This window comes from Thermothelomyces thermophilus, chromosome 4 (assembly GCF_000226095.1).
Source record: "Thermothelomyces thermophilus ATCC 42464 chromosome 4, complete sequence".
Lineage (NCBI taxonomy): Eukaryota > Fungi > Ascomycota > Sordariomycetes > Sordariales > Chaetomiaceae > Thermothelomyces > Thermothelomyces thermophilus.
In genome coordinates, this window is record NC_016475.1 from 2,180,053 (window position 1) to 2,199,419 (window position 19,367).

Genomic DNA, 19,367 nt, shown 5'->3' on the forward strand with positions numbered 1-19,367 from the left:
CTTCTGGCAAAAGCTTTCAGGAGCTCGAGCCCTCTTTGAATGGCTGACCACGTGACGCACGGGATCATCCGGAGCTCGCTCGGCCGGCAGGACAGCCAATCAGGAACACCCAATTGGCAGCCCGGGCGGTTTTCGCTTACCCGATTTTTGCGAGAGCTCCAACGTCGCGCGATTGTCGACTCGAAGCAAACCCCGTTCAGGCGCACCCTGTCCACCCACCTTCTGCCATTGACACCGCTCGCTGCCGCTTTCCGGCCAGATCGAAACAATGGGTTTCTGGGACACCATAACCGACCTCGTTGAGGCTGCCACCCCCTGGGCGACGGCCGACGCCGAGGCCCCTGCGAAGGAGCTGGTATGATCTCTATCTCGATGCGTCACTTTCTTCGCTTTGCACCTACGCTCGGCTTTCCCGCTAGCCTTGGTCTCGCCCTTATCCCTTAGGGATTCGGCTCGACCCTGGCCTTCTAGCAGGGCGGGGTGGTGTCTTTTCGCTCAATGAGATAAGTTCCTGATCGCTGATGGATTCAAAAGCCCGAGGAGACTACCGCCGAGACTACCCAAGAAAAGAGCGCCGAGGCCGAGACTACCGCCGCCGAGGAGCCCGCTGCCGCCGAGGAGCCGGCCGCTGAGGAAGAGCAGGAGGAGGAGTCGGCGGAGGAAGAGGAGGAAGAGGAGGAGCTTGTTGACCCCAAGGAGAAGCTCGAGGAAGGTGGGTTTACCACGGCTCCCGCCGCTCCTCCCGCCGAACACCCCGCTCGCCAAGTTTGGTCTTGACGCCGCCATTTCCGCCGAGGAAGGAGGCGTTTGCTAGCGGCCTTGTTACTCGTCGCGCTTCGGGCGGCACAAACATGGCTCACCGCGGCGGACGGGCCGCTCAATGACTACACCACCCACCAACACAAGGACCGAGGCTGACGATCAACGGATGTGCAGAGTGCCGGAACTCCAAGCAGTGCTCTCCCGCCAAGCATCACTTTGATGAGTGCGTTGAGCGCGTCACCAAGGCCCAGGCTGAGGGCAATGCCAAGGAGGACTGCGTCGAGGAGTGTATGCTCACCCTAGTTTTCGTCCACAGCCTGATACGTTTTCCCGGTTGCTGACCAAAGCAGTTTTCCATCTTGCTCACTGCGCGACCGAGTGCGCCGCTCCCAAGCTCTGGTCCATCCTCAAATAAACCAATCACGGCTCCACGATGTGCCCATCTCTCGGTCGACGATGACTGGAGCCAACGTGTTCCCCGGGTACACTTGAAATGCATTTTCTCATTACACTCATGGCTCCTATAGAAGGGGGAAGGTTCCTATAGAGGTACTCGACAGGGGAAAGTTGGCTGGCTTGGTCGTTTGTGGACGAGACAGGACCGCATATACACATCGTGAGGCAGAAACGCTCTACAGGGCGGTGGGGGTTAAGCAACCTGTATAATCGATTGCGTCCAGGACTGTCGACGGCTGTCACCAGCCTGGGCTTGCTTGTGTATCATAGCCCTCCCACCATCGACATTTATTAACGACTCGAGAAAGGAATAACCGGAAAACTTTTTTTTTAAAAAAAAAAATACCTCTTAGCAAGCACGTAGGTACATGCATGCACCGATCTTGCCCTAACCCGTACTACATCCGTCCCCTATCCGACCTCGTTTCCGGAAGATCCCCCCCCCCCCCCCCCCAACGCACCTAACCAATGCGTGCAATTTCCTATCTGGTAGGGCTGCATAGCGCCATCGGGGGTGCCGCAACAAGACGAAGATGGATCTACTACTTACCTACCTACCTTACGGACGTGGGATCATGTCAATCAACAACAGAGCCCAAACCAGCCCAAGGACCCGGATGTCTCAAACCGTCTTCATTCACCATCAGTTACTATCTCATTTTCCACCACCATCAACCCCCTCCATCCCCCTCCTACCCTCTCTCCCTCCCCATCCTCATCATCCAGGAGTGGAAAGCTATCCCACCGCCACGGTAATGAAACAAAAAAAGAAAAAAACGAAAAAAAGAAAGAAAAAGAAAATGTGACTACCCAACTTATCTACCTACCCACCTAACTAGCTACGGTTACCCCCGCTATCCCTGTCAAGGGGCGCCGCTCTCATCTCTCAAAAGGGCTGCCGGCATGGTCTAGTACCACGCCCTAAATATGCAAGTACTCTCCTCTGCATGCGGGGTGGCCTGCATCTGTCTGCGTGGAATCTGTGTACATACACATACATACGTATATGTAGGGATGTATGTACCTACGTACATGCATTCACTGCACGCACGCGCGTGTGTATATGTGTGTATGCAACAACAGTAACAAAAAAAAAAAAAATTGCGGCCTGACACCATCCCAAAGTAAGCAACATGACGCACCCCGAGACGGCGAAGGCAGGACATGTTCACGCCGTGCTCGCTAAAGGGCGGGTATCTACCGTTACCGGACCTAAAGGGAGGCAGGCACTTACTGGTAGGTACTTCACCTTTGCAGACCAACTATTACCCCTTTTCCTGCTGCTGCTGCTACTCCCACTACTACTCCTGCTCCGGAATACTTTGGAGGTAAGATAGATAGGTGGCTCCGACACGTCATATGTATTGTTGTTGTTGTTGAAGGGTGGTGAGGGGTTCCTGTCTCTCCGAGTGATGGAGTGGTACGGGAGGAGGGGGGAGGGACTGCCCGTGGGTAGGCAGGTGGTGGTGGGGAGCCTGAGGAGGGAAGACAACGACGAGAATCCGAAGGCGGATGATGCGATGCGGCCCCCGCGCCCGCGTGCACATTGGGGTCGCATATCCAGCGACCTGGCACATGGAGGGGACGCGAATGACATGTGGATTACGGAGTACGCGGTAGGAGCTCGAGGGGCGGAGGCGATGGATGGATGGGGAAGCTAGAGTTCTAGTCGCAGACTAAAGGATGGAAGGGAAGCAAAAGCAAGTTACAGACATGGAGGTGGCTTAGTGAGCCCACTTTACAAGCAAGGTACGCAGGAGGTATCTGTGTATGGTAGCAGGTAGCTGAGAGGTGGTGAACTTTTGCAGAGAGCGATGATGAAAATATCAAAAGTCCCGAGGTTGGGACGTACCTGCGCGCGTTTGCACGGTTCTTTGGTTCGATCTTAATCCCGGAGTTGGTGTTTCAACAAGCTGAGTTCGGACTCGCCTGCAATGAATCACTTACCACCAAAGGGTTGACATGCAGTTGAATCTCTAGATTGATGGCTTCTAACTCGTTAGCATTAGTGAACACTAACTAGAGAGTTAGCTACCTTGAGTTAGTCGTCGGCGAGCACATGAAACCTTTTGCTCATGTGCTCCCTTACCCTCCTATATGTAATCCGTACTCTATTACTCCTTCCATACTAGTAACTAGCCTTGGATAGCTCGTTCGGAATGCGGGGAAGCGCGGCCCCTTCCTAGTACCCCTTCCCATTTCAGATGAAATCCAGTTTGCCAAGACTTAAGGAAGCAATATCAAAGGTGGAGGCAAGAGGGGACAAGATACGCTATCGACACTTCCCTCTGGCTGCCGGATGGGCTGTATTCCGTACATACCTACCTTACATAGAGACTGCCAGGACGTTATCGTTTCCTTGTATTCCTATGAGTCAGTACTGCCGCGTGAAGCGGAAAGCGAGCGCCGTAGCCGCAGCCGCACCCCTTTCTCAGTGATCAATCGCAAAAGCGCACCTACCTTCCGCCCAATCCGGGTTCCGCTGCAATTCCGCACACCCGCGGGCCCATGCTGTGCCACATCGTCGTCGCGCATAATTGCCGACGAGTGTCGACGCTAAACACATCGCCCGCAATAGTGCCGCCACGAGAGAGCGTGTGAATAAGCTGCATATGCCCAGAAGCCTCGCGGCACGGACTCTCCTCGAACCAGGATTCGGCAAGGGACCGGCTGTGGCGCGATGGGCGGACACTCGCGGTCCTGGAACGAGCTGAGAGGGGAAGAAGCCAGCGAGGTGGAGAAGGCGGCGACCAGGAGCATCGGCGGCAGCGATCACGGCCTCGGGGACAGTGATGCGGCACACAAGTCCGGCGCTGACGACAGGCTCTCGATCGAGATGGGTACGGTAACAGCGCGCACGACAGATCCCGCTCTCGAATCAGGCAGGCTGTCTCGCCCCGCCTCGGCAGGCACTGAATGCTCTCGCGGCGCCACGCAGGGAGAAAGAGGCACCGCGGGAGTCGAGTACAAGGTGTACAGACGACGATGGTTCGGCCTCTTGCAGTTGACGCTCCTTAATATCATTGTTAGCTGGGATGTAAGTGGCACTTTCTTTCGGCACACCTCAGTTCTCATGGCCGTCGTCGAGGTCTCCCGAGTAGTGGTATTGGGGAGAACCGGCCGTTCGTGCTCCCCTTCAACCCTCGGCTGGATGTTGTTCCCGCTCAATTGATTTGTCTCACCTGGCGCGGGACGGCAACTGTGCATTAAAAGGAAAATGCACGCTTGGCCCCTTGCTGACCGTCTTCCTCATTAGTGGCTCACGTTTTCGCCCGTAGCCAGCCATGCGGCACGGTACTTTCACACCACCGAGACCATCATCAACTGGCTAAGCACGGCATTTCTGTTCGCCTTCACATTCGCTACCCCTGCGGTCATCTACGTGCTGCATCTGGGCCCAAAGAAGTCCATCGTCACAGCGGCCGCCCTCCTTCTCGTTGGGAACTGGATTCGCTTTGCAGGCTCACATTCCAGTTCCAAGGGATTATTTGGGGTAGTCATGTTCGGCCAGGTCCTCACTGGCCTCGCACAACCATTCGTTCTCGCCGCTCCCGCCCGATACTCCGACCTTTGGTTCACCAACCGGGGCCGAGTGGCCGCAACGGCCCTGACAAGCCTCGCAAACCCCCTCGGCGCGGCACTCGGCCAGCTAATCGTCCCATTCTGGGTCAACCAGCCAAGCGACATCTCTCGCATGGTCCTTTACGTCTCCATCATTGTGGGTCGACATTGCTTTCTCATTGTGTCATTATCTTCGACTTTCTGCTAACCAGCATCTCAAGTCGTCCGTCTGCGCTGTGCCCGCCTTCTTCATCCCCTCATGTCCTCCCACCCCTGTAGCGCCCTCCGCGGAAACCCCCAAACTCTCCCTCAGCGCCTCAGCCAAGATTCTCTTCAATCAGCTCGAGTTCTGGCTTCTCTTGGTTCCCTTCGCGGTTTACGTCGGCCTCTTCAACTCCATCTCATCTCTCCTCAACCAGATCTTCCTACCGTACGGGTACAGCGACGAGGAAGCGGGCATCGCCGGCGCGCTGCTCATCATCGTCGGTCTGGTCGCCTCGGCCGTCACGTCCCCGATCATCGACCGGACCAAGTCGTACCTGCTCGCGATCCGGATCGCCGTCCCGCTCATCGGCCTCTGCTACCTCGTCTTCATCTGGATGCCCGGCACCCGCGACGGGGGCGGCGTAGCAGGGCCGTACGTCGTCATGGCGGTCTTGGGCGGCACGTCCTTCTCGCTGCTCCCGATCGTCGTTGAGTACCTGGTCGAGTTGACGCACCCGATCAGCCCGGCCGTCACGTCGACACTGTCGTGGAGCGGGGGCCAGCTGCTGGGTGGCATCCTAATCGTCGTCTCCGGGGCGCTCAAGAAGGGGGAAGAGGGGGATCCGCCGGGGGACATGACTAACGCCCTGATCCTCCACGCGGTGCTTGCGCTCGTGGCAGTGCCTCTGCCTCTGTGCTTGGGCTTGTTTGGACGAAAGGAAAAGTTGTTGTTGAGGCGGGTGAGGTCGGACGAGGAGGGGAGAGACGATACTGGACCGGGTCAAGCTTGACTGAATATTGTTGTACTGTGGGCGATCTGATGGTGTTCATGGCTGGCCATGTTTCACGAGATGGAGTTTGTACATGATGAGCATAACCCACTCCCCCGCGCCCCTCCCCCGTCTTTTCCGTTGTTGATTTGAAAGCTGTATGATACCCCATGCGGATAATAGGAAGAATTGGTTGAAGATAGCACACAGTCGAGTCACATCTATTTTTTGTGTTTTCAACATTACCATTATAGGGGATTAAAACATTATGCAGTCCTTCACCCGTCTCTTTTTCCTTTTAGATTCTTTCTATGAGCGCCCTGCCTCGGCCGCGTCGACCATGGCCTCCCACCGCTCCCTCAGCTCTTCCATCCGCTTCCAGCACTCGGCCCCGAGCTCCTTGAACTCGACAAGCTTCTCCTCCGTCACGTCCACCGCCCCGGGTCTCCGGCCAGCCAGCTTGTGCTCCTGCCTGAGCTCGCGCATCTCCTCGACCCGGCCCTCCCATCCCCACCCGTCTACCTCGGTCTTCTTGACCCGGCACCCCCCCCACCGGTCGGTGCTGGACCCCCACTTGACGCGCTCTGCCCGCGCCCCGTCCAGCCAGCCCTGCTCCTGCAGCGCCAGCCACACGGCCGCGCACGCGCCGTTGTACGCCGTGATCACGTGCCACGGCGAGCCCAGCCAGCGGGCCACGTAGAGCACCACGTTGTACCAGAAGAACATGAAGGCGTTGAGCGGGAACAGGGTCGTCTGCACGATGCCCGGGTGGACGACGTAGATCTTGGGCGGGGTGGTGGCGGTGTTGTTGGCGATGTTGAGGAATCGGTCGACGTAGGGCCTGGAGGCCGGGAGAGTGGCCGTCAGCGCCAGAACGTCCGTCAGCCGCTTGCTGGACTCGTAGGCCGCGGGGATCGTGACGGCCTCAAAGTCGTCCAGCGAGAGGCTGTCCCACTCCCCCTCCACGCTCGACTCCCAGATGATGCGTCCCGGCGGCAGGGCGCTACCCGCGGGGCGGCTCATGAGCGGCACGAGCCGCTGGGCGAAGACGTAGTGGCCGAAGACGTTGGCACAAAAGATCTCGCCCATCTGCGGGGTCCCCTCTTCCCCCTTGGCTCCTTTGATCGGGTCGATGACGTGCCCGGCCAGCGCGCCCTTGAAGGTCGGCCATGTCGTGGCGCTGACCAGACCCTTTGTGAAGATGTTGTGGAAGACCTTGGGCCAGTCGAGCCCGTACCAGCCCCCCATCCCGGCGTTGAAGATGACGGAATCCAGGCGGGGGATCGTGACGTCGGTGAGGGACACGAAGTCGTCATCGTCGCTCGGGCTGCTGAGAGTGCCGGAGACGAGCTGGTGCGCGGCCTGGCGGATGGAAGGCAGGCTGCACAGGTCGAGCTGGACGCTGAGGATGTGGACCCGTTTCGTGGTCTGCTTCGGGTCGTAGTTCGGGCCTGCCCGCGCGCGGAGGACCTTGGACGTGGCCGCGAACTCCTTCGTATGTTGCCGGAGACCATCGACGGTCTCCCGAGACTTCTTCGCGCTCCGCGTGGTTGGTATCAATACTAGATGCGAGGAGAGGGATCGCGTGGTGAGGTATTCGTCGATGAGGCGCTCGCCGATGCCAAAGCCGATGCCGCTGCCGACCTCTCACGTCAGACCAATCAATGGTGTTGAGTGCTCCCCCTTCCGATGCAGGACGTACCTATTACCGCCCGTCACCAGGACGAACAGGGTGTGCTCGGGTGGGATGGCTTCCCAAGGTGCTTTTGCCGACATCGTATGCCTTCGATATCTTGTGACAAGACTGCTGAAGGGGGGGAGCCCCAATTTTCGGAATCGGAATTCGACGCCTTGGGCTCTCAGACCCCGTCATCCAAGATGGCAAGCTGGAGGGGAGTCAGGTCGGCGCCTCGTGCAGGCGCCGGGCCAAGCCGCTGTCAGTGGAAATTTTGTCGTCTCAATTGACACCCGCTTAGGGTTACACGTGCGTGGTGCTGGCGGAAACTAGGCGTTCTGTGAAGGCAAAATGAGAATCTGTAGCAATTTGCCGTTTGTGTGGTTAAATTTCTGCTAGAGTATGGTTGTGATCTAGTTAGTTTCGAAAAACCACACCCATCCAAAAGTGTTTCCTCATGTACTTCAGGGGCAGCCTGCTTCATATCCTTCCAAGAGCAGTAGGCGATCTTCGCTAGTTGTTATTCCCTAGAGAACACTAGTGTGGATCTCCGCGGTGGGCCCCAACGCTGAGTTGGGATGCCCCACATTTCAAGCACCCCGCCGAAGCTTACCAGGCACATGCATAAGGCATGTAATGCAAGTCCGCACTACGTCGGGCCCAGATCCTGCTAAAGAAGTACGCAATAAGGCGAAATAACACACAGCGCTGCATTCCGTAGTTCCACGTTTTATGCCTACACCTCTAGTTGGCCAAGGTTTCTCGGCATCGACGCGTCTTGCATGGCTTACAATGCATCACCATGCTCAACAAGATACTGATCTTCACTGGAGCGCCGGAAAAACATGCTCTTGATTGGAGCGCCAGCGGGTTGCTGACGGAATTTGAAGACGCCATCGCTCGGTTTGTGGGTCTCCATTCCGAGCACCGCCCACCTTCCACCACGCCGACACCGAAACACGCTGCTTGGAGGTCGCTGCCCTTGGCCAACGCGAAGATTGGAACTGGATTCTCGCAGCACTATGGCACCATCTTTGACGATGGCCTCGACGAATCTGCCTCCGAATCGGGCCTCGAGTTCCTGGATACCGTGACTTTGCCCCTCGCCTCGGGCGGCGGCGACAGCGAGCACGATCCCGCCCGCTCTCAATTCTACGAGCACTCAATGGCCGCCCATGATGGTTTCACGCCCTCCCAGCTGATCTCCCAATCCACCGGGCAGGAAACAACATCATTCATCAGCGACCGCACCTCCTCCTTTCTAAGTGGCGATGGCAGCCACGCAGGGCCCATCAAGGAACCGTTACTGGTCCGGGGTAGCGACCTTGTCAGTGACCTCAGGAACATTCCTTCGGCAACATACCTTCTCAGAATTCAGCCGCAAACCTTCACCTGCAACTTGATCGTAGGCATCATCTCCATCTCCCAGCCACGGGCCGTCAAGACCCGCTGGGGCGCCACCAAGTACCTCGTCGAGCTGCTTGTCGGGGACGAGACCAAGGCGGGCTTTGCCATAACCTACTGGCTTCCGTCTGACAACTTGGATGACAGCCCTCTGGCGGGGCTGCGAGTTCGAGATATCATTCTCATTCAGAATGTGGCTTTTAATGTTTTTACAAACAAGGTCTACGGGTCCAGCGTGCGGAAAAACTGGACCAAAGTACACTTGCTCTACCGGATGAAGCTGGACTCTCGAGACCCTGGCGGTTATTACAGCGCATCCGACTTGGCGGGCACGGGGACCGTTCACCCTCAGCTCGACAAAACGCGGCGTGTTCGCGACTGGGTGCTCAATTTCGTTGGTCGAGAAACTCGCACCGGTACGAACCGCCAGGCCCGCTGGAACCAACCCCCCGCGGATGATACGCAGCTGTAATTACAGCTGGGAAAGTTGTTTGAGCTCATTTTAGCCAGCTGCCATTATCTGATTTGCGGCAGCATCACGGAGCTGCGCGTCTTTCTCGGGCCCCTCACTTCGCCGCACGGTCGCCCGGATCATACTCGGCTCAGGTACCAGTCAGAGCCACCGTTCGGCCACGGGCTTGGCACAGCTTTCAGGAAGACCCACGTGTGGGCTGTGTGAATCGAGCAACGCGTCATGACAGAAATTGCGACCACGCGGCATTCAGGGGGGAGCGGAGGCCTCGCCAGAGCAGGCGATACATAGCGTATCCCGATGCAAAGCTCAATTCCACTTTTCTCGGGCTTTTCAGTGGAGAGCAGACTCGAAGAGATCAGCGGAGGTAAAAGAATCTCGGCCCGGACCCGGGAAAGATGATGCGCAGAAGTCACAGAAAGTCCCGAAATGGCTGTCTCGAATGCAAAAAACGCCACAGTCAGTGCCCTCTTCAACTCTCTTGCCTTTGAAACTTTATATGTTCAGGTCCGTACCGGTTTACTGACGCTTTTCTGCAGTAAAAGTAATATCTCACCTTCTAGAACCATGCCGCTCTGGGGGACAACGGACTGACCTTGCAGTGCGATGAAACTCGGCCGCAATGTATAAATTGCATGACCGTCGACCGAAAATGCCAATATTCGTCTCCTTGGTCCAGCACGACGCGGTCGCCGTCGGACCGATCCACCTCTGCAGGACCTGTTTCGACCCCTGCTCCTGCTCCTGCTCCGGCTCCGGCTCCGGCGTCGTTCCCCGGGTTGCAACCTTCTCACCAGGTCGAGGAACCACACTCGCGGGTTGATATGGTTCATATGCAGCTCTTGCACCACTACATGACCAACGCCTCACTCTACCCCCTCTTTGAGAACTGCATGAAAGACATCGTCATCAACGTGGCGCTGCGAGAGCCGTACGTGATGTATTCGCTTCTTGCCATCTCGGCGCACCATCTCAGCATCTTCCGGCCCGAGCAGCAGCAGTTTTACCGCCACCTGGCTATCCGGCTCCAAACCGAGGGCTTGTCCATCTTCAACAGCATCGATGTGAGCTTCTATGGCGATTCTGTCGAGAAGCGCATCCCTGCCTTTATCTTCTCCAGTCTGATCGGGATTCACGCGCTCTGCGACATGCTGCTGCACCGAGATACCGACCCTGACTCGGCCATAGCTGGGTTCCTCAAATACATGAGCCTCCACCGCGGGATGCTCACCGTCATGCACGGCTACTGGGACGAGCTCAAAAAGTCGGAGCTCAGAGTTTTGTTCGAGGAGCTCGTGCCACAGTGGTTCTCATTGACGAGCGAAGGGCGTGACTGCGATGATATTCGCAAGAGGCTCACCGCGGCGGGCCTGGGTACCGACGAGCTGGAGGATGCGCTCCATGCTGTGGACCTCATCCAGTGTGTGCTCGATGCCAAGCCGAACGCAGAGAGCCGAGCGTATATCCTTTGCTCTTGGGTGGCAATGCTTCGCCCGGCATTTGTCCCGATGTTGGAGAACGCCCGGCCCGAGGCCCTGGCCGTTCTTGCGTATTATTTTCTGGCGATGCACCACTGCCGCGGACTGTGGATGATGGGCGATGCCGGCCAGCACTTTCTCACCTTGCTTGCCGAGCACTTTCGCGGGGGGGAATGGTATGCCTGGGTAGAGACACCGTACCTGATGCTGCAGGATACCTTGAACAAGGAGGCAGAAGGCAGCCAGGCCCAAACAGAAGCAAGCCTTGAGTCCTTCAACCCCACGTGAGTGGCATCTTGATCTGGGCCGCTCGTCACATGACCCCCCCTGCGCGGCGGGCGTTGGAGAGCCCCCCCCCTTCCCCCTTTTTTCCCCCCTCTGGTCCCCCGTTGTGGGGTTCCGAAGAGCGATCACGACAAACGAGAGGCGGCTACCGAGCAGTTCCCCCCGCCTTAACCGTCACAACGTCGAGTAACGACGGCCCGTCGCACCGTCCCGATGGCCCGGAACTTCGTGGTCACTCGGCCACAGGAAGCTGATGCGCCCCGCATCGCCGAGATCCACCTTGCCGCCATGGACGCCAATCCCTTGCTCCATGCGCAGTTCCCCGCATCCGAGAGCCTCAAGTCTCTGCAGCAATTTCTCGAAGCAGACACCGCCGAACAGCTGCGAGATCCCTCTAGTGGGGTCCTGATCGCGCGAGATCCGGAGACTGGCGTCATCGCGGGCTTTGCCAAGTGGAACTCGCCGTCGCACCCCGAGGAGGTCAAGCTAGAGAGCGGAAGCTTGCGCGACCTCGAAGGGTGCCGGCGCGAGTTCCTCGACCGGTATGTGTCGCTTGCGGAGGAGGCTAGAAAGAGATGCTTTGGGGATCAGCCTTGCTACTGTATGTGCTTATCATTTCCATTTCCCTTTCGGTTTCTGCGTTTCATTCTACGGTAGTATGTCTATCTCAAACGTGTGTGTGGTCTTCCCACCCCCCCCCCCTTCTCCCAGGGGGCCAGCTGCCGCAACCGGGAGCTAGTTCAATTGTTCTTCGGCCCGGCCCGCTCCAGGGCAGACCTCCGATCCCTTGCCCCACCCCGCCCGGCTCACTTAGACCTTCTTACCATTAGGGCCGAGCCCAGGCTAACGGATCAGCCGGTCAGGCATAAGTTTCGTTTGCACCGACCCGGCGTATCAGGGGCAAGGCGTCGGCACACTGCTCACTCGAAAGGTGCTCGAGCTAGCCAAGACAGACGGACTACAAGTCTACCTGGAGAGCACGGATGTGGCAATACCGATGTACCAGAAACTGGGCTTCCGAGTCATTGACGAGTTTCAGATGAAGATACCGGGGCTAACGAGTGATGAAATTACGGTCTCCTATAGAGAGGTGTGTATGGTGTGGCAACCCGGATCAATGACATGACGCTGGAGGATGGCCGGTCAGCTTGAGAGAGCATGCGATGGATCTCACTTGAGCTAGCTAATGGGGCAAAATTACTACACAAGACATCCATGGGTAGATGCTTGAAATCTCTCACTCACACACATCACGCGTTGCCCGCAGTAACAACACAAAGCACCGGCTCCTCTGTGCACGTAGAGTCGGGCTCATCCGGACTTAAACAGCCGATCGGGTAGAGATGAATTCTTTCCGAGACACGTGTCAGCGGAGATAGCTTACCTTCGCACATACTTGTCGGGTAGGCCAGATCGATTACTTGGGGTGGTACGACACTCCGCTCGGCTCCGACGACCACGCAAGCAACAATTGGAAGTCGGCTCACGGCCTGCATACCTGCCCTAACCCAACACCACAGACTGCCGCAGGATATTCTTGCCGGGATTGGTGTGGCTTGGGGGAGAGATCAACGGGCTGAGTCCAGTCTCGTCTCCAAACTTTGCTCGACATACCCAACTCAGATGTTTACCTAATCCGGAGAGCTACTCGTTGCCGTGTACTGATCACAACCTCTTTTCGATCTGATGCAGATTGGCCACGTCGGACAAGTCGATGCCGCCCACTAACTACCCTTCGCCCCCAACCCCCCCCTTCTTTCCCCCCTCCCTTCCGCGGCCATGCACCGATCTGTCGGATCTCGGCTGATTGTCGTGCGACGATGACGGGACACGATATCGTACTTTGCATCCATATTCTGTATGTGCACTGCCCCGGAGTGTGTCGTGGTTGTGCGGTGTGATCGCTGCGCAGGGCGTTCCCGCGGCCCTCGGGCTCGGCGCACACAAAAAAAAAGTGGGGTGGGGTTGCTTTTTTGAGTAGCTTCCCCACTACTCCGTACAACTCCGAAGAAACATTGGGCAACTTTCGAGAAACCCGGGGTTGGCGATGTGCAAGAGAAGGTAGGAATCATCGCCCAACCTGGCCCGTTATCAAACAAATCGCATGCTCGGCTGCTGCTCGCAGAGGTCTTGTCAAGGGCAGTACGGATATGATCATCTCGTCGGTCGACCGAGATAATTCGTGCACCATTGAAAAGACAAAGAATCATATAAACGACACCCACACTCTTTTTTTTTTCTTATCGTGTAACTCGCCTCGGACAGGCAGGCAGGGAGGCAGGCACGTACTGTATGTACCTACATACATACGGACGTACCACCTGGCTGAGCCCGACTAGTGGTCAAATTCTTTCTGTCCATTTACATGTTTACAGACCTTTGCCTTCTTGGTTGCTAGTTAGCGAGTGTACATAGTATGTTCCCCGACTTGCATAGTAGCGCGGTATTGTATGCGTAGACAAATGATATGGGACTTGTTTGCGGCATGTAATTTCGCCGGCACCCCACTTGCTGCTCTGCGATGCGCCCGTCTACCCGGCTCCTTTCTCAGTGGGTGAATAGCAACGATAAAGATTCGGAGCGGGAAGTGTCAGACTGCGTCTTCTGGTGTCGTTGCAGGGCAACCCCGGGTCAGACGGCGCGCTAAGACTGCCTGTGATACGACTCCCAGCCGTTCAAAGGCTTGGCCTCGTGGGATTGTCGTTAAGGCAAATAAAAAGCGAAGCGGGAGTCGAGGCGTTGCCATGACGTCTTATTATCGGAAACTGCGGGCACTGCGCGGAGCACCGTAGTAGTCGGTAAATAATCCGTACATCCCAAGATAAGTGCAGTGCGCGAAGGGCTCTGGGAGAAGAGATATGGACTTAGCTGCGCAACAACTCTTGAGATGCTACTGGGTCTCGATGGACCCGACGCTGACTCGGCGGAGGGAGAGCAATTACGTGACAAGTATTCCCAAACGGGCGGGAAGAGGGCAAGCCCAGGGCATTTCGGCGCGTTCTGATTGGCTGTTGGGGCCACCTCTGCATCGCCCGGTTCGAACGATGGCGGGGCTCTTTGCGGAGTCGGTGCGAGGGTCGCGTGAGTGACTTGCCCGAGACTTGATATGTGGATGGCGGAAGCTGGGGTACAAGCACTTGGCGGTGAGAGCCCAATACATTTTCAGTGTGGTAAGGCCGACGACCTGTTAGTGCGGCGGCTTCGTGTTAGGTGGGGCGCAAGTCCTTGCAGGTAACATGCATGCTGCAACGTTATCTCTGGAGCCTTTTGCCATTACAATAGAAATTTCAACATGAAATCGACGTCTTTCTTTGATAAGATGTGGGTGTTATCAAGATGCAATGTTGCAAGTCTTCTCCGGATAACTCTGATGCAGATCAGGCAGCTCCATCTGCCTCAACAACGAGAGCCTAAAGTGAAACTGCTGCTACACTGCGGATTAGTAAAGTCGTCGTTCTTTGCAAGCCTCCCGTAGGTTCATCGGCAAAACCGGGCACTCTGGTCATGCCATATGGAAGATGATCTGCGAGAGCGCTGGGTTTGGGAGGCAAACTTGTGGAAAAGCTGGCCCCTGGGTTTCTTGGATATTAGCTTCTCCTTTTTACTGTGACATCACTGGCCTGCCTAGTGTAGCTCTGTTTTTTTCTCCCGTCTCGGAGTTGCACCCTCCTTTACGGATACTCCTTGGTCCTTGCCTGTTTAGGCGGGCCAGGGATATGGGGCTTCTCCCTTCCAACTGCATCTTATCGAGCCAAGCTCCTCCCCAAGCCCCGTTGAACTCTCTCCACTTTCTCAACGGCAAGACCGAACCTGCGAACGAGTTCCAAACTTCAAAATGAAATACTAAGCAACCGGATCCCACTCGGATCAACAAGTCGCACTGCTCCAGGAGTAGAGACGGCCAAGATTCCCCCTGCCTCTACCCCCCTCCTTCCCAGCCGCGCAGCGTGTCTTGCTATCGATGCAAATGACGCGCATAAGCCTGGCCTATCTCGTCCTGGTCTCTATCATCACATAGATCGGGGCCCCCAATTCGCGGAGTGCCGTGGTCTCGGTCCGCTTTTTCCAAATTCACGACCCTGCATAACGCCGCTACTGATTTCCTCGCCTTATCGGTCTCTCTCCCTGTCCACGCCCGCCGCCAGGCCGCTGTGTCCCATTCTCCCTAGTCTCTAACTGTACGACACAAGACCGCGGCCGACGAACCCCTTCAGCGGCACGGCGTGGGAAAACCTTCGACCGGTGGTTGCTATCAACGATAAGGAAGGGCCTCTAGTGAGCTGGTTGCCGGTTGCGCGGGGTACCGATCCCGAACCAAACCTTTACAACGCTACTTGCCAACTTGACCGGGGGAGAGACGGGCGTGGGTAGGTCTGCAAGATCGCGAGGGGAATTGTTGTTTTTTTTTTGGGGGGGGGGGGGGGTTTGAAGGGTCTACACTAGTTAGCACTGCGCCGGGAGCGAGAACAAACGTCGCCTTATCTACGAACCAGAAGCTTGGTTCTTATCGGCCCCAGACTCGCCCCCGGCGATCTGTCGACCTGCATTGCGGGCAACTGTCTCTGGGGCGCACTAACATCGCGTCAGCACACCATCTCGGGTTCCGGATTGTTGGCTCAACGGCCAGGGCCTGTTTTGTTGACCTATCCGAGGCGTACCTCCACCCATTGCTCTCATCGGGCTGCTGCGACGGGGGCGCTTGTGATCTCGATCAAGAGCCGCTTGGCTGGGGAAGTAGCATCTCCGTGCGCTTCCATACGAGCCGCTCCTTGAAGCGACGCAGTACCGGGTTGCTTGTCCATCCAAGGTTACAGCCCCCCCGGAACATCTTCCTGAGCTGCAGCTTGCCCTTACGCCGCGAGATTGGCAGCAACCCCCCCGGCCGTGGGCATTTCGCTCAGCTTTTACCTACAACATGTCTACCCCTTGCGCCGTCCCCCGGACGGCTCCCATAGCCATTGCGCCAAAACCGCCACGCTTCCCTCCAAGCCGCCAGAGCAGCATACACCTTGATTCGTTCCGCAGCGGCTTCAACTCGCCCGACTCGGACTCGGTTAGCGGCTTCCCGGCCCACCCTTGCGAGGCCTGCTTGAACAGGAAGACAGACTGTGCCATGGGCGACGATGAGGAAAGCTGTGTTGCGTGCCTGGTAGCCGGGACCGAGTGCTCTTTGATCGATAGCCCCGCGCCACGGAAGCGCAAGTTGAACGGCGACGTTGAAACTAGCAGTAGCAAGAGAAGGTGAGCCCCCCCCCCCCTTCCCTCTCCCCCCTCTCCCCTCTCTCCCTCCTCCAAAGAGCTTTTTTGGTAAAACACCCCACGCCTCGTCCTCTTGCCCTCCTCCAAAGAGCTTTTTTGGTAAAACACCCCACGCCTCGTCCTCTTGCTTCCCCCCTTACCCCCCCCCCCCCTCTCTCTCTCTCTTTAGTCTACCCCCGTGCCCTCTTTATGAGCCCTTGGCTCGGCACACGACGTCGAATTATCTAACGCCCGATTGGCCAATGTAGTTCCCCGGGGCGGTCTGATATCAGGAGACGGCGGCATCAGCAGCAGAGCTTTTCGTGCACCACGACCAGCAGTTCCCTGACCGAGGACATGGCCAACTTTGGCGGTCCGACCTTGCTGAAACGCACCCTCGGTCTCCAGGCGGACAGATACAGCCAGTATATTGGGCCAACTACCGACTTTGAGCCCTCCCTCATTAACCTCTCCCCCTTTGACCCGCACGACGAGAGCCTCCTCGCGCGGGGTACTCTCAGGCGAGTGAGCGATAATGACACCTTCTTGCTGTTGCCTGATCACAACACTCCCGGCTATGACCACATCCTCGAAGATGCCGACGAGATCGAGAACATCGTGGCACCCCATGGCCGCAAGCTGATAGATCTGTATTTTCGGGTCGTGCACCCGGCCTTCCCCATCATCCAAAAAGGCGTGTTCCTCGAAAAGTACGAGCGGTCCCACCGCGAAATATCCCCCCCGCTTCTCTCCGCCATCTATATCCTTGCCATCAACTGGTGGGAGCACTCGGAGGATCTGGCCGGTCTTCCCCGCCCTAATGTTCGCGAGCTAGAGAGGCTGGTGCGGACCACGCTGGCTGATGCCATGTACCGGCCCAAGCTGTCAACCATACAGGCCGGTCTGATCCTATCGCAGCGGCCCGAGGGCGACCAGTGGGCTCCGACGGCTCAGCTCGTCGCCATCGGGCAGGAGCTGGGCCTCCATCTCGATTGCACCCACTGGAAGATTCCGCCATGGGAGCGCGGGCTCAGGAAGCGCCTGGCCTGGGCCCTGTATATGCAGGTAAGACTCGCTGCACGGAAGACCAGTTCTTCGCAAACCTAACAAGCTGGGAATCAAGGACAAATGGGGGGCACTTGTCCACGGTCGACCGTCTCACATTTTCGCTTCCAACTGGGCGGTGCAGAACCTCAACCCGAACGACTTCCCCGACGTCGAATGGGACGAGAATGACGTCGAGGAGAGGTTAGAGATCGAGCGCGGCCGGGTGGTGTTCGGGCAGATGGTGCGGCTCTCACAGATCCTCTCCGAGATCCTCGAGACCTTTTACACCTTGGAAGCCTCCCGAGCGACTGCCAATGCGGGCGCGCAAGCGACACAGCTGATCCTCTCCCTGGCCAAGCCTATCCAGCTAAAGCTCAAAGATTGGTACTCGGGCCTCCCGGCCGTCGTCCGCATGGACTCGTCGCTTCAGAGCAGCCTCCATCAGCCCAACCGTCTCTCCAGCATAGGCTACCTCCACCTGGCCTACTTTGCCACGGAGATTACCCTACACCGGCGCATCATCCGCTCCATGGATACCGCGGCGTCTGCGGCAGCCGCCGCCTCGACGCCCTCGTCTTCTGCCACCTCGCCAGGCGTCAACCCTCCTCCGGCCGGCGGTAGCAGTGGCGGCGTCGACCCCTACATCCAGCATATTTGCCGCAGTGCCGCCAAGGCTCGCCTCATCTCGGCGATGGACTTTGTCAACCGCCTCACGCCCTCCCACCTGCGGGCATTTTGGTACTTTGCCTCCAAAACGAACTTTGCCCTCATTGGCACCTTTGGCTCTCTGCTCTGGGCGACGTCCCCCGGCCGAGAAGAGGGCGAGTGGTACCGCCGCAGGCTGGGCGAGTACCGCTGGACGCTGTCGGTCAGCTCGAAGCCCGGCGAGGGTAAGGGGCTGACGGAATTCGCCATGGGCATGCTGGACATCTCAACAGGCCTGCTCAAGAAGCTGCCGGAGAAGCCCTTGCTGAGTCGCAGTGAGAGCGGGGTGGATATCGACGCGGCGAGACGACAAAGCCTGTTGGCCTTGGGAGGGACCGGGATATCGGCGAGTGACAGTGGGGGCGGCGGTGTCGGTGGCAGTTCGTTTGGGAGCGCCGGGAGGAGCGGGTTGACCATGGGGATGGGCATGCGCAGTGGTGCTGTTGGCGGTGGCGCTGGTGGTGGTGGTAGTACTCGTGCTGCTGCTGCCAGCGGTGCTTTTGGTGGAAGGGGTATGCCTGGTCCGGAGAGCTCTAGCGGGATGCATAGTGCCGAGGCGAGCGGTGTGCAGAGTCCGCTCAGCGAGGAGAGCGAGAGTGAGGACGAGGAGACGTACGGCAACTTCTCGGCGACGGCGGGAATGGCTGGATTGGCAGATTGAGTTTCTGCTCGGACCGACGACGTGCTCCCAGGCTAGCGCGATTTATCCCGTGGCTGACAAGTTGAAAGTTTGCGTCGTGGCAACTGGTGGTGGAGCGGCTTTTTGACTCGGCCGGATATTGCTACAACATTAAAGATCTGGCCGGCCCGTTCCTTGGTGCTGGTGCAGAGGAGGAGGATAAGCCATTGCGATCGACCGTGGGAAAAGGGACGGGACGTTTGCGCAGCATGGCGTGCCGAGCACGCGATCTAGGCCGGAGCCAGTAACGCGCTGCCGAGCTGAGATGGGGTGGGATGGCGTCATCCCGACAAACACCCTGCCCGACTCGTCATATTTTTGTTTTTATTCCCGCTGACGTCGACGATGCCTCCCGAGATGGGGGCAAGAACAGCACGACAGCTTGATGTTGGGGACGTCAGGCTTGGTATACTACGGGTGTCGACCTGCACAGCCGGATGGGAAGGCGTGCTTTCGCGATTAGTCACAATGGATGGTCACCCCCTGTCGGGTTGGCCCGGGCATGTGTGATGAAGGGGGATGGACGGATTTACAGCAAACGAGTTTTATGTGTCATGTCCTTTTTCTTTTTTTTGTTTTTCTTTTTTTTCTTTTTCATCTCGTTTTATTTTTTTTCTTTTTCATCTCGTTT

General features: G+C 57.5%; 7 protein-coding genes across 7 annotated transcripts; 6 read left to right on the forward strand and 1 right to left on the reverse strand.

Annotated features, from left to right (window-relative positions):
* Positions 1-199: 199 nt before the first annotated feature.
* On the forward strand, positions 200-1,550 carry MYCTH_2315552 (uncharacterized protein). The gene is made up of 4 exons (XM_003664092.1): positions 200-355; positions 535-712; positions 937-1,050; positions 1,113-1,550. Exons 1-4 carry the CDS (start codon positions 269-271, stop codon positions 1,175-1,177), a joined length of 444 nt encoding a protein of 147 aa, XP_003664140.1. The 5' UTR covers positions 200-268; the 3' UTR covers positions 1,178-1,550.
* Positions 1,551-2,219: 669 nt separating this feature from the next.
* On the forward strand, positions 2,220-2,605 carry MYCTH_2306619 (uncharacterized protein). Its single transcript, XM_003664093.1, has one exon. It carries the CDS (start codon positions 2,352-2,354, stop codon positions 2,553-2,555), a length of 204 nt encoding a protein of 67 aa, XP_003664141.1. The 5' UTR covers positions 2,220-2,351; the 3' UTR covers positions 2,556-2,605.
* A 1,172-nt stretch (positions 2,606-3,777) lies between these two features.
* On the forward strand, positions 3,778-5,918 carry MYCTH_2306621 (uncharacterized protein). Its single transcript, XM_003664094.1, has 3 exons — positions 3,778-4,255; positions 4,475-4,936; positions 5,001-5,918. The coding sequence occupies exons 1-3, from the start codon at positions 3,899-3,901 to the stop codon at positions 5,772-5,774; spliced, it is 1,593 nt and encodes a 530-aa protein (XP_003664142.1). The 5' UTR covers positions 3,778-3,898; the 3' UTR covers positions 5,775-5,918.
* A 30-nt stretch (positions 5,919-5,948) lies between these two features.
* Positions 5,949-7,822, reverse strand: MYCTH_69410 (3-keto steroid reductase-like protein). Its single transcript, XM_003664095.1, has 2 exons — positions 7,456-7,822; positions 5,949-7,389 (listed from the first exon to the last, which is right to left on the reverse strand). The coding sequence occupies exons 1-2, from the start codon at positions 7,527-7,529 to the stop codon at positions 6,063-6,065; spliced, it is 1,401 nt and encodes a 466-aa protein (XP_003664143.1). The 5' UTR covers positions 7,530-7,822; the 3' UTR covers positions 5,949-6,062.
* A 408-nt stretch (positions 7,823-8,230) lies between these two features.
* Positions 8,231-9,304, forward strand: MYCTH_2119212 (uncharacterized protein; the record flags this gene model as incomplete). Its single annotated transcript, XM_003664096.1, has 1 exon — positions 8,231-9,304. The coding sequence occupies one exon, from the start codon at positions 8,231-8,233 to the stop codon at positions 9,302-9,304; it is 1,074 nt and encodes a 357-aa protein (XP_003664144.1).
* A 588-nt stretch (positions 9,305-9,892) lies between these two features.
* MYCTH_2081294 (uncharacterized protein) lies at positions 9,893-12,314 on the forward strand. Its single transcript, XM_003664097.1, has 4 exons — positions 9,893-10,968; positions 11,042-11,066; positions 11,255-11,668; positions 11,931-12,314. Exons 1-4 carry the CDS (start codon positions 9,940-9,942, stop codon positions 12,191-12,193), a joined length of 1,731 nt encoding a protein of 576 aa, XP_003664145.1. The 5' UTR covers positions 9,893-9,939; the 3' UTR covers positions 12,194-12,314.
* A 3,168-nt stretch (positions 12,315-15,482) lies between these two features.
* On the forward strand, positions 15,483-18,946 carry MYCTH_2306627 (uncharacterized protein). Its single transcript, XM_003664098.1, has 3 exons — positions 15,483-16,308; positions 16,575-17,370; positions 17,429-18,946. Exons 1-3 carry the CDS (start codon positions 15,983-15,985, stop codon positions 18,716-18,718), a joined length of 2,412 nt encoding a protein of 803 aa, XP_003664146.1. The 5' UTR covers positions 15,483-15,982; the 3' UTR covers positions 18,719-18,946.
* The last annotated feature ends 421 nt before the right edge of the window (positions 18,947-19,367 follow it).

Coding starts and splice junctions, on each gene's coding strand:
- MYCTH_2315552 (XM_003664092.1), top strand. CDS start 269: ATGGGTTTCTGGGACACCATAACCGACCTCGTTGAGGCTGCCACCCCC. Junction 356..534: donor AGGCCCCTGCGAAGGAGCTG/GTATGATCTCTA, acceptor TGGATTCAAAAG/CCCGAGGAGACTACCGCCGA. Junction 713..936: donor CAAGGAGAAGCTCGAGGAAG/GTGGGTTTACCA, acceptor ACGGATGTGCAG/AGTGCCGGAACTCCAAGCAG.
- MYCTH_2306619 (XM_003664093.1), top strand. CDS start 2,352: ATGACGCACCCCGAGACGGCGAAGGCAGGACATGTTCACGCCGTGCTC.
- MYCTH_2306621 (XM_003664094.1), top strand. CDS start 3,899: ATGGGCGGACACTCGCGGTCCTGGAACGAGCTGAGAGGGGAAGAAGCC. Junction 4,256..4,474: donor ATATCATTGTTAGCTGGGAT/GTAAGTGGCACT, acceptor CTTCCTCATTAG/TGGCTCACGTTTTCGCCCGT. Junction 4,937..5,000: donor TCCTTTACGTCTCCATCATT/GTGGGTCGACAT, acceptor CAGCATCTCAAG/TCGTCCGTCTGCGCTGTGCC.
- MYCTH_69410 (XM_003664095.1), bottom strand. CDS start 7,529: ATGTCGGCAAAAGCACCTTGGGAAGCCATCCCACCCGAGCACACCCTG. Junction 7,390..7,455: donor CTGGTGACGGGCGGTAATAG/GTACGTCCTGCA, acceptor AGAGGTCGGCAG/CGGCATCGGCTTTGGCATCG.
- MYCTH_2081294 (XM_003664097.1), top strand. CDS start 9,940: ATGACCGTCGACCGAAAATGCCAATATTCGTCTCCTTGGTCCAGCACG. Junction 10,969..11,041: donor GGGGGGAATGGTATGCCTGG/GTAGAGACACCG, acceptor CCCAAACAGAAG/CAAGCCTTGAGTCCTTCAAC. Junction 11,669..11,930: donor TGGGGATCAGCCTTGCTACT/GTATGTGCTTAT, acceptor TCAGCCGGTCAG/GCATAAGTTTCGTTTGCACC.
- MYCTH_2306627 (XM_003664098.1), top strand. CDS start 15,983: ATGTCTACCCCTTGCGCCGTCCCCCGGACGGCTCCCATAGCCATTGCG. Junction 16,309..16,574: donor ACTAGCAGTAGCAAGAGAAG/GTGAGCCCCCCC, acceptor TGGCCAATGTAG/TTCCCCGGGGCGGTCTGATA. Junction 17,371..17,428: donor CCTGGGCCCTGTATATGCAG/GTAAGACTCGCT, acceptor CTGGGAATCAAG/GACAAATGGGGGGCACTTGT.